Source organism: Xenopus tropicalis, chromosome 9 (genome assembly GCF_000004195.4).
Source record: "Xenopus tropicalis strain Nigerian chromosome 9, UCB_Xtro_10.0, whole genome shotgun sequence".
Lineage (NCBI taxonomy): Eukaryota > Metazoa > Chordata > Amphibia > Anura > Pipidae > Xenopus > Xenopus tropicalis.
In genome coordinates, this window is record NC_030685.2 from 6,709,369 (window position 1) to 6,722,265 (window position 12,897).

The 12,897-nt window shown below is 42.9% G+C and overlaps 1 protein-coding gene across 1 annotated transcript; it reads left to right on the top strand.

The window, feature by feature from the left end:
- Positions 1-7,478: 7,478 nt before the first annotated feature.
- LOC100492973 (perforin-1) lies at positions 7,479-11,902 on the top strand. The gene is made up of 3 exons (XM_031893357.1): positions 7,479-8,042; positions 8,701-9,067; positions 11,102-11,902. Exons 1-3 carry the CDS (start codon positions 7,504-7,506, stop codon positions 11,819-11,821), a joined length of 1,626 nt encoding a protein of 541 aa, XP_031749217.1. The 5' UTR covers positions 7,479-7,503; the 3' UTR covers positions 11,822-11,902.
- Positions 11,903-12,897: the final 995 nt, after the last annotated feature.

The window sequence follows — 12,897 nt, forward strand, 5'->3', positions numbered from 1 at the left end:
AAAGAATCCTCCAATGAGAATCCCAGCTGATCTGTATAAATCTGGCTCCCTGTTCTCTGTTCCTGCAATTGGAGTTGGGAGCATTAAGCACAGTTTCCCAGCACTGAACAAGTCTGTCCCTTTATCCCCATGTCTGATTCCTGTGCCATATAATGACGGGAAAATGACATCATTATCTCTATATGTAAGGTACCAGCAAGGGGCCTGACACAGTGCTGGGAATCAGCATTCTCATTGGTCACTTCTCTTGCATCTATAATTAAGTTTTGGGTCAGTAGAATTCTCATTGGTGAATTGGTTTCCATGTGTAATTACGTTTTTCATCAACTTCTATAGAGAACTAGGGGGCGCAGTGGGACAGCTTTATGGTTGGGTTTAGTGTCCCTTTAGTGCGCTGGATTTCCTAAGAAGGCATGAAGCGCCTACAATGGAATCCCTTCTACATCCCTTACAAATTCAGTCATTCTTCACAGTGCAAACATCTTCAGAATAAATCTAATTATAAATCCTTCTTGTGTATTCTTTAATTGTTCAATTTCATGTCACTAAGTCTGACGTTTCAGCCTCTCTGGCCCTCTTGGGTAGAGTTGCAAATGATCTCCAGATGCCCAAAGCCAAAGGACAGTACTCAATTCCTCCTTCCCCTGGATTTATCCTCTGTTTATCCTACTAGGATTTTATCATAAAGTTTCTCTTCTTTGGTATCCATGATCAAGCTGCTTGGTAGTTCCTGGGCCATGTATAAAAAATAACTTTGGACTTTCTTGGGGTTCAGGCTCTTAACTGAGTGCCCTGGAGTAGTGATGAGCGAATCTGTTCCGTTTCGCTTCGCCGAAAAATTTGCGAATCTTTGAAAAGATCCGCGAAACGGCGAAAAATTCGCGAAACGGCGAAAATGTCGTGCGACAAAAAAAAATTGTCGGCCGCGGCTATTATTTTGTCGCGCGGCTATTATTTCGTCGCGCGCGGCTCTTGTTTCGTCGCCCGCGGCTCTTGTTTCGTCGCGCGGCTCTTGTTTCGTCGCCCGCGGCTATTATTTTGTCGCGCGGCTATTATTTCGTCAGGCGTGGCTCTTGTTTCGTCGCGCGTGGCTCTTGTTTCGTCGCGCGCCTCTTGTTTCGTCGCCCGCGGCTATTGTTTTGTCGGGCGGCTATTATTTCGTCGCCCGCAGCTATTATTTTGTCGCACGGCTATTGTTTCGTCGCGCGCGGCTATTGTTTCGTCGCGCGCGGCTCTTGTTTCGTCGTGCGGCTCTTGTTTCGTCGCGCGGCTCTTGCTTCGTCGCCCACGACTATTCTTTTTTGACGCCGGCGACAATTGTTGGACGTGCGGCGAATTTTTCGGCGGCGAAATTTTTCATCCGTTTCGCGAAACAATCCGCCAATGGCGAAACGTGGAAATTCGCCGCGAATCCATGCCTGGCGAAACTTTTCGCCCATCACTACCCTGGAGCAGTAACCCCTCCCTTGGATGGATTGGAACCAATGCTGTGATAGGGGAGGTTGGACTTGAGTCTTGTAAACACTTAAATGTTATTTGTTTAGATGTTATGTTGTTCACTTGAAAAAGCGCTTTGCCCGGAACATGTAGTGGAACCCACTAATAAACACTAATGTGCAGCAAAGCCCTGCAGTGTCAGGTGTCCTCCATTATCCTATATGATGTCTACATGCAATTAGTGCTACAACAGGAGCACAGCCTGCCTGAAGGAGCTAGCTGAACTGGAATACTGGATTTGGAAAGATTTTCCTTCAGATCTTTGACTTCTCCTGCCACGGGCCTAGAGAGCTGGGAAAGTTTTATTGTGCAATATTGCTTTAAGAATACAACCCTGATGTTGCTGGACTACAGCTCCCAGCATGCCTCACCCTTCATTATATGTTACATTATTCTGGGATTTGTACTGTAGTCCAGCAACATCTGAGTAAAGTTTGATTAAACAGTGCAGTACAGCAGGGTTTAGTGCCCATTTAATTTAAAAAAAATCAGCCCCACAGAATGTAAATAGCCTTTGGCGTTGCCTGGTTCTGTGGCTCTGTACCTACTGCCATCTCACAAACAGAATTAAGACAAAGCCGTTTGTGGCTAACAGTATCTGTAACAGCTCAGGGCAAATAAGAAAGGTGCTATATTCTATGTAACACATTTATAGAGCAGGGGAAGTTGCTCAGGCAGGTAGGTAGGTCTGCACCCTGGAACACTTAGAATCCTCTCTGCTATTTGTTTGTATCAGTATTATTCACTAGGAACCCGGGCCCCTCAGAGCAGCCCCCGTAGTTTCAGTGTCTGAATATCACGTCACAAACTGACACCCCGTCCACATCCTGTCTCAGGTCCATTTACAAAGAACATTATCTTCCCTTTAGCAGAAGCGCAGAGAGAGGCTCAGGTAGGTCTGCTTCTCTGTTTTATATATAAATATACTTGGGGGTTTGCTTAGAGACCATAGAACTTATAGAATCAGGCTATTGACACTGGGTATCTGTGGGGGGGGGGGGGCAAGAGAGCAGATCCATACATACAGTTATATACAGGTGCAGTGATCCCCAACCAGTGTCTCGGGGGCAACAAGTTGCTCCCCAACCCCTTGGATGTTGCTCTCAGTGCCCCCAAACCAGGGAGTTATTTTTTAATTCCTGACTTGGGGGCAAGTTTTGGTTCCATAAAAACCCAGTATAATGCCAAACAGAACCTCCTGTAGGCTGCCAGTGCCCATAGGGGCTACCAAATAGCTCTTATTTGGCACCTCTAGAACTTTTTTCATGCTTGTGCTGCTCCCCAACACTTTTTCCATTTGAATGTGGCTCACAGGTATAAAAGTTGGGGACTCCTGGCCTAGAGTAGGTAGAGAGTCAGGGAATGGGGTACATATAAGAGGTCTTACTATGTACACATAATGTTCTGCCCCCAATAAGGGGTAATTATATCTTAGTTGGGATCAAGTACAGGTACTGTTTTATTATTACAGAGAAAAGGGAATCATTTAACCATGAAATAAACCCAATAGGGCTGTTCTGCCCCAATAAGGGGTAATTATATCTTAGTTGGGATCAAGTACAGGTACTGTTTTATTATTACAGAGAAAAGGGAATCATTTAACCATGAAATAAACCCAATAGGGCTGTTCTGCCCCAATAAGGGGTAATTATATCTTAGTTGGGATCAATTACAGGTACTGTTTTATTATTACAGAGAAAAGGGAATCATTTAACCATTAAATAAACCCAATAGGGCTGTTCTGCCCCCAATAAGGGGTAATTATATCTTAGTTGGGATGAAGTACAGGTACTGTTTTATTATTACAGAGAAAAGGGAATCATTTAACCATTAAATAAACCCAATAGGGCTGTTCTGCCCCAATAAGGGGTAATTATATCTTAGTTGGGATCAAGTACAGGTACTGTTTTATTATTACAGAGAAAAGGGAATCATTTAACCATTAAATAAACCCAATAGGGCTGTTCTGCCCCCAATAAGGGGTAATTATATCTTAGTTGGGATGAAGTACAGGTACTGTTTTATTATTACAGAGAAAAGGGAATCATTTAACCATTAAATAAACCCAATAGGGCTGTTCTGCCCCAATAAGGGGTAATTATATCTTAGTTGGGATCAAGTACAGGTACTGTTTTATTATTACAGAGAAAAGGGAATCATTTAACCATTAAATAAACCCAATAGGGCTGTTCTGCCCCCAATAAGGGGTAATTATATCTTAGTTGGGATCAAGTACAGGTACTGTTTTATTATTACAGAGAAAAGGGAATCATTTAACCATTAAATAAACCCAATAGGGCTGTTCTGCCCCCAATAAGGGGTAATTATATCTTAGTTGGGATCAAGTACAGGTACTGTTTTATTATTACAGAGAAAAGGGAATCATTTAACCATTAAATAAACCCAATAGGGCTGTTCTGCCCCAATAAGGGGTAATTATATCTTAGTTGGGATCAAGTACAGGTACTGTTTTATTATTACAGAGAAAAGGGAATCATTTAACCATTAAATAAACCCAATAGGGCTGTTCTGCCCCCAATAAGGGGTAATTATATCTTAGTTGGGATCAAGTACAGGTACTGTTTATTATTACAGAGAAAAGGGAATCATTTAACCATTAAATAAACCCAATAGGGCTGTTCTGCCCCCAATAAGGGGTAATTATATCTTAGTTGGGATCAAGTACAGGTACTGTTTTATTATTACAGAGAAAAGGGAATCATTTAACCATTAAATAAACCCAATAGGGCTGTTCTGCCCCAATAAGGGGTAATTATATCTTAGTTGGGATCAAGTACAGGTACTGTTTTATTATTACAGAGAAAAGGGAATCATTTAACCATTAAATATACCCAATAGGGCTGTTCTGCCCCCAATAAGGGGTAATTATATCTTAGTTGGGATCAAGTACAGGTACTGTTTTATTATTACAGAGAAAAGGGAATCATTTAACCATTAAATATACCCAATAGAGCTGTTCTGCCCCCAATAAGGGGTAATTATATCTTAGTTGGGATCAAGTACAGGTACTGTTATATTATTACAGAGAAAAGGGAATCATTTAACCATTAAATAAACCCAATAGGGCTGTTCTGCCCCAATAAGGGGTAATTATATCTTAGTTGGGATCAAGTACAGGTACTGTTTTATTATTACAGAGAAAAGGGAATCATTTAACCATGAAATAAACCCAATAGGGCTGTTCTGCCCCAATAAGGGGTAATTATATCTTAGTTGGGATCAAGTACAGGTACTGTTTTATTATTACAGAGAAAAGGGAATCATTTTTAAAAATGATTTGCTTATAATGGAGTCTAAGGGAGATGGCCTTTTCGAAATCTGAACTTTCTGGATAACAGGTTTCCAGATAACAGATCCCATATCTGTACAAGTATTTGCTAGTAAATATTTTGTGTGCGCTATAATCATTTGGGAGCCTTTCCATGTAACACAGTTGTGTAATTCTATACGTATTAGTCCTTAAACTGTTCAGAAGACTCATCTTATTGGCAGGTAGGATGTTTTATCCTAGCGCCCAAGGATGTGGGGAAGCTTTTCAGTTTGGTAGTTTGGATCAGAAAACCATGTTTACCCATTTAGAATGAATCAGATCTGCTCTATGTCGCATCTATGTCAACCACTGAGTGAGCCCGAGAGCAAGGAAATCCAGCCACATCCTGAGCTGGGGGTTATATTTCCCATCACCTCTGGGAAGGATGTGTGTAATGCCCCCAACCTCACCATTTCCCACAGCTGAATGCTACCGAGTAATACCTCAGAAGCCTACGTGTTATTCCCCCAGCTGGGCCACTAGTGGGCTGATCTCATCTTGAACATTTTTCATTATGCATAATCCTTGCTGAGATATATATATATATTTTCCTTTTGCTCTGCCTCTGAAAGCCAACAATAAGGGTCACCAGTGTTCGACTAATTCATTCTGAAACCCATTCTTAGTTTACCCCCCACACATCTTGCTCCTCCCTTCTGCCATTTCAAGTCTTCCATATACTTGCCATATATTTCCCTTCCTTTCATATTGTTTTCTTCTGTTCTTCTCTCCATAACTTTATTGCCTTCCATGCCATCTTCTGCCCTAACCTCCCTTCCTTTCCCCTCTTGTATTCCCGTTTCTTCTGTTCTCCTATTATCTCTTCCAAATTCCTTCCATTTTTTTCTTCCTATCTACTTTTCCTCTGTCCTTTACACTACCCATCCACTATCTTCTCCATACCCCCAATGCTTCTTTTGCAGTATGCCACTTGTTCCTACACAATATTGCCAAATACGCCCTTTTCTTTCACGAGTAAACACTAATCCATGCCCTTATCCTTTCCTGTTTCGCTTACTGCAATCTCTTACTAACCGGCCTCCCAGACTCCTTAAACTCTGCTGCTAGACTTCTCCTGTTCTCTCCTAAGAGGGAACCTGTTCAGCCCCCCATATTCTCTATAGCCTGACTGCCTGTTAAGCAAAGGTTAGCCTAAAAAATCCCTCTGCTAATGTTCAAAGCCCTTCACTCCTCTGCTCCTCACTACATTTCTTCACTGGTCTCCCTGCTCCTCACTACATACCCTCACTGGTCTCCCTGCTCCTCACTACATACCCTCACTGGTCTCCCTGCTCCTCACTACATTCCCTCACTGGTCTCCCTGCTCTTCACTACATTCCCTCACTGGTCTCCCTGCTCCACACTACATTCCCTCACTGGCCTCCCTGCTCCTCACTACATTCCCTCACTGGCCTCCCTGCTCCTCACTACATTTCTTCACTGGTCTCCCTGCTCCTCACTACATTTCTTCACTGGTCTCCCTGCTCCTCACTACATTTCTTCACTGGTCTCCCTGCTCCTCACTACATTTCTTCACTGGTCTCCCTGCTCCTCACTACATTTCTTCACTGGTCTCCCTGCTCCTCACTACATTTCTTCACTGGTCTCCCTGCTCCTCACTACATTTCTTCACTGGTCTCCCTGCTCTTCACTACATCCCTCACTGGTCTCCCTGCTCCTCACTACATTCCCTCACTGGTCTCCCTGCTCCTCACTACATTCCCTCACTGGTCTCCCTGCTCCTCACTACATCCCTCACTGGTCTCCCTGCTCCTCACTACATTCCCTCACTGGTCTCCCTGCTCCTCACTCCATTCCCTCACTGGTCTCCCTGCTCCTCACTACATTTCTTCACTGGTCTCCCTGCACGTTCCTGGTTGTCTCTTCCGCTCCTCTCAGAGCCTTCATCTTTTTACACCATCCACACCCACTGCACTCTCTCGGCTTAACCCTTTCTATCTCGCTGCTCCTTCCCTCTGGAACTCTATCCCTGATCCCTCCGTAGGGAACACTCACCCACTCTCTTTTAGATAAAACTCAGACTGTACCTTCTGGAGCACTAAAACATTATTTTGCCCAGTTCTGCACTTAAGGGCAAATGCCCATACCTGGTGCACTCTTACCTTCCAGTTTGTGCCTGTATGTTACCCACCCACAGACTGTAAGCTCTATGGGGCAGGGACCTCCTTCCTACTGTGTCTCATACCCCATGGCACTTACTCCCTGAGTATTTATACTTATTTATTGTATTTATTATAACCCTTGTCCTCCCTGTGTGTATTTAGTAAGACTGTACATCACTTTATAAATGAAACTATACATACATATACATCTACTGACAGTATTTTATGGTTATTTTCAAACCAATGATTAAAGAAGATAATATCAAAATGTCTCGCCTCTATACCCACAACCTAAAGGTGCACTTGATGCATCAAGAGTTTTGGAGCCTCTATCTGGACAGCATCTACTCAGAGTTGTACATTTGTACTTATTCACGAGACCATGGTGACTTATCACAACAGTGGTTATGAAAGTTGCAAATGTCAACCAAGCATCAGATAATAAATGAACAAACTGCTGGTTTTTCACCCTTAGACTTCTGATAGACGTCCCTAACACGATATCTGTGTTCTCTTATTCTAGCACAGAACCTTCCAGACAACCACCAAAGCATGTTTCCTCTCCTTCTCATCCTTCTGGGCCTACATCCATGTGTCTCTTCTACTCCACCACCGCTTACCTACGGATGTCAACCTGCCAAAGGTGATGAATGCATCAAATCAACCTTCATTCCCGGCCACAGCCTTTTGGGAATAGGATTTGACATTGTAACCTTGAAGAGGACAGAGGCCTACGTAATAGACATGCATAGGTTTTCCGGTAAGAACAAGAAGTGTAGGGTGTGCAATAACCCACACAAGAACAATGCCCGGCAGAAGCTGCCCCTTGCTATTGCCGATTGGAGGCCTTACAGCTCCTGCTCTAGGAAGATTACCAGTGACGTCTCCCGTTCTTCCGTCTCATTGGCCGAGGATGCCTCATCAGGAGTGCAAAATGACTGGAAGGCAGGTTTGGAGCTTCAGGCTCCCGTGGGAAATGTAAAAGCAGTGCTAGCCGGATCCCACTCCCAGCTGGCCAAGTTTGTGGAGAGTAAAACTAATCGTGACCGTTACAGTTTTCTTCGACATCAGCTCAAATGTCTCTACTACAGGTAAGTTCCTCAACCCTTGCAAAATAATCTATTAATTTGGATAAAGGGGATGTAAACCCTGCTGCACAGCGCTGCTCAGGGTCGGACCGGGCCGCCGGGAAAAATCCCGGTGGGCCCCGGCTCTACTGGGCCCAGACCTGACTCTTGCCGGTGCTCCCCCTGCCCGATCGCTCCTCCCGACATGTTAAATTACACGTGCTAGGGGGAGAACGTTGGGTGGGGGGCCCTGCAAGGGGGATTAGGGGGCCCCTGTGGGGGGGGGGAATTAGGGGAGGGGCAGGAGCGCCGGTGGACCCTTCACCCCCTAGTCCGACCCTGGCGCGGCTCAACCAAACGTTACTCAGCTGTTGCTGGACTACAAATCCCAGAATAGTGTAACATATAATGAAGGGGGAGGCATGCTGGGAGCTGTAGTCCAGCAACATCAGGGTTGTATTCTTAAAGCAATATTGCTCAATAAAACTTTTTTGCAGATTTACACAGTTCAGCTGGAGGATTTTTTCAAATTTAAAGCTGGAGATTTGGGGAAAATTTTTGGCAAAGTTTTATTGTGCTTATTTCTTTAAGAATAAAACCCTGAGGTTGCTGGACTACAGCTCCCCAGAACAGAAATGCAGATAGATATAGTGACACGTGATATTGTTCTTCCAATCACTAGCTTACGCCTCACACCCAAGCCTCCATTAAGCAATCATTTCTGGAAGGAGCTACAAGACCTGCCCAAGACTTACGACACCGGCACACAGCAAACGTTTTACAGGTTCATTCGAGTTTATGGCACTCATTATATCAGCCAAGCTGAGGTGGGAGGCCAAGTGTCAGAGGTCACAGCCATCAGAACCTGCCAAGCGACCATGGATGGCCTGTCTTTGGATGAACTGAAGGACTGTCTCAGCTTGGAGGCCTCTGCTTCTGTCACAGGCAAAATGGAGGCCAACGCTGAAGCCAAAACCTGCAAGGAAATGAGCCAGAAAGCCACCCGTGGTGAGAGCTTCCACAAGACCTTCAATGAAAAAGACTGGCAGGTTAGTAATAACAAAAGATACAGTACAGGTATAGGACCCGTTATCCAGAATGCTCGGGACCAAGGGTATTCCAGATAAGGGGTCTTTCTGTAATTTGGATCTCCATACATTGTCAACTAAAAAATCAATAAAACATTAATTAAACCCAATATAATTGTTTTGCATCCAATAAGGATTATTTATGTCTAAGTTGGGATCAAGTACAGGTACTGTTTTATTATTACAGAGAAAAGGGAATCATTTAACCATGAAATAAACCCAATAGGGCTGTTCTGCCCCCAATAAGGGGTAATTATATCTTAGTTGGGATCAAGTACAGGTACTGTTTTATTATTACAGAGAAAAGGGAATCATTTAACCATTAAATAAACCCAATAGGGCTGTTCTGCCCCCAATAAGGGGTAATTATATCTTAGTTGGGATCAAGTACAGGTACTGTTTTATTATTACAGAGAAAAGGGAATCATTTAACCATGAAATAAACCCAATAGGGCTGTTCTGCCCCCAATAAGGGGTAATTATATCTTAGTTGGGATCAAGTACAGGTACTGTTTTATTATTACAGAGAAAAGGGAATCATTTAACCATTAAATAAACCCAATAGGGCTGTTCTGCCCCCAATAAGGGGTAATTATATCTTAGTTGGGATCAAGTACAGGTACTGTTTTATTATTACAGAGAAAAGGGAATCATTTAACCATTAAATAAACCCAATAGGGCGGTTCTGCATGATGGGGAAAGTACTGTGTATGACCCGTAGGGGGGTCAATTTAATACATCTCAGTGCTCCAGCTATTGCCCCCATATAAATTGTCATTAAGCCCTTTTCAGAGATGAATAAACTGATATAATTAAGGCTGAACCTAAGCCAAGTGATACCACAGAGATTAAATGTTGACTTCTCTTATCTGGGTCTCTATCATCTCTCGTGGCTTTGTGGTATAGACATAAATGATGTTTTTTTGGGTTTGAATGAACACAGATAAGAAAGTAATTGGCAGCCTGATACCACTGATATCAACAAAATGCATTAAGCTTCTCATAGAGAAAAAAAATGCCATTATTTTTTTAAAAGTCCCGGAATTACCAGACCAAGGATGAGTATTATCCATTTATAGGGGAAAAGAATGAAATATGCATTCCTAGCCCAATAAGCAGTAGAGCAATGGGGTTGATGCCCCAGCATTTTTGGGGTGCAACACATCCATCTGCATGGCACTGATTGCAGACCAGGAACTTGTCCAATAGAAACCAGACCCCAATCAGCTTCCAGTCGGAATGGTCCATCTAACCAATCAGTTCCGGCACGGGCTTACACCATTATTCTGCTTTGTTGGGCCAGGTAAGAGGCAACGGGGCAACCTATGGGGGAACATTAGATGGGGTTGGGGTGATGGAAAGAGGCCCTTTATGGGCGAAGAATTGGGGAATGAAAAAAAAAACGGTCTACGGGAGGTTTCTTTATCCTTTAAGGGGAACTCCACCCAAACACAATGTAAACTTTTGAAAAATAAACATAATTTCAAGCAATTTTGCATGATAATATGGTTTGGAACAGTTCCATAAGCCCCGCCCCCTGTTGGTCCGGCTGACTACTTTGTGACTCAAATAAAATGTAACAGTAGTCGCCTGTCCCTCAGCCTGCCTTCAGCCTGCCTCCTCCCAATCCCACAATCCCCTGCTGCACACGTGATGTCAATAAGGAAAGGAACATCCCAGTGCAATGCATTGTGGGTTAGTAGTTCCTGCATGCTGTCTGTAAGCTGTGGAGAAGTTGTTACAATTTGTAACATCAGGGTTTTAGTCCCTCCTCCCCTGCCAGGATTTCAAATGATACAGAAAGAGAAGAACCATTTTGTAGCTGGATAAAAATGGGATTTATTCCTACTTTTTGAAGGAACTGGTTACAGTGACAGGTATATTGGGGGTTTCTGTGTTGTGTGGGGCTCTTTTTGGTTTGGAAGTCGTAGTTCCCCTTTAAATATCAATTAAGTATGTAAAAAAAATGTACTCTCTCTCTTTTCCGCATCTCAGATATCTGGTGGCAAAGTGACCTTTGATCTCCTCTCCTTCGACGTCAGTAAAGATGGCAGTACGGCCGCTTTCGGAGAATGGATGGAGAGCCTGAAGTCCCACCCAGATATTGTCACCTACTCCCTGGAGTCCGTTCACAACCTAGTGAGATTCAAAGGGCCACAAAAGGAGAATCTGAGGAAAGCTATCAGTGATTACATCATGGAGAAGGCTCTGAGGAAGAACTGTTCCTGCCCAGGGGGCACTTACCCAAACCAGGGGGCGGAGTGTTCGTGTGTCTGTAGCCAAAGCCCTGACAGAAATGCAAATTGCTGCCCAACCAGAAGAGGGCTTGCTAAGCTGGCGGTGACCATCAATCGAGCCTCAGGTCTCTGGGGGGATTATGGGTCTAAAACCGACGCGTATGTGCAAGTCCTGTTCCGTTCTACAAAGGCGGTGACACCCACCACGTGGAACAATAATAACCCCGTCTGGAACGAACGCTTTGATCTGGGAGTCGTGGAACTGAGCCCCGGGGAAGAGCTGAAGATCGAAGTTTGGGACGAAGATAATAAATATGACGATGACCGCATTGGGTTTTGTAAACGTACCCTGACCAGCGACTTAAACAAACAAATCTGCTACTGTGACCATGGCCGCCTAGATTATACTCTGCACGTGGCTTGTCTTCCTCACCTCTCCGGGCCCTACTGCCAAGATTATGCCCCTTCTAAAGAATAGCCCCCCAACTTGTATATACACAGGTATGGGACCTGTTATCCAGACCTGGGGCTTTCCTTAATTTATATCTCCATATCTTAAATCCGTTCAAAAATTATTTAAGCATTAAATAAACCCAATAGGGCTGTTCTGCCCCCAATAAGGGGTAATTATATCTTAGTTGGGATCAAGTACAGGTACTGTTTTATTATTACAGAGAAAAGGGAATCATTTAACCATGAAATAAACCCAATAGGGCTGTTCTGCCCCAATAAGGGGTATTTATATCTTAGTTGGGATCAAGTACAGGTACTGTTTTATTATTACAGAGAAAAGGGAATCATTTAACCATTAAATAAACCCAATAGGGCTGTTCTGCCCCAATAAGGGGTAATTATATCTTAGTTGGGATCAAGTACAGGTACTGTTTTATTATTAAAAACCCTGATTTCTGTTATTCCTGCCACTATAAAGCCATTAATCTTCTGATCAATAATAATGAGCGGATTTTATCCCCAGGCATGGATTCGCTCATCACTACTGATCAAATGTGTTTTTACTTGTACATGAGAACAATATCTATTGTAGCAGTATGAAAGCAAAGCTTCATTGTCCAATTTATCTTATAATGATAATAATATAATTTATTATATATATAATATTAATATACAAAAAACAAATGCTCATTCACATTTTATCATTAAAAGATGAAATAAAGAAATGGAGCAGAAGTAGTGTCCAATGTTTCATTTAGATTACAGCAATAGTACAGTTCTTATATAAACATATATATATATATATATATATATATATATATATATATATATATATATATATATATATATATATATATATATATATATATATATATATATATATATATAATATGATATAGACTATAGCAGAGAACTAAACTGGTCTTTGAGTCTGTGCCACTGTGACAGAATGCTGTTATACAGATAGCTAGAATCTCAGCCATAAAGCAGGGCAGGACTGCTGCTTACAATGGGGGGGATCAGATAGGATCTGTGCCACTGTGACAGAATGCTCTGTTATACAGATAGCTAGAATCTCAGCCATAAAGCAGGGCAGGACTG

What these genes read in the sequence shown, in the direction of transcription:
- LOC100492973 (XM_031893357.1), top strand. Translation starts at nt 7,504, where the DNA reads ATGTTTCCTCTCCTTCTCATCCTTCTGGGCCTACATCCATGTGTCTCT. An exon ending in CTCAAATGTCTCTACTACAG is followed by an intron (nt 8,043 to 8,700) that starts GTAAGTTCCTCA and finishes TCCAATCACTAG; the next exon opens with CTTACGCCTCACACCCAAGC. An exon ending in TCAATGAAAAAGACTGGCAG is followed by an intron (nt 9,068 to 11,101) that starts GTTAGTAATAAC and finishes TCCGCATCTCAG; the next exon opens with ATATCTGGTGGCAAAGTGAC.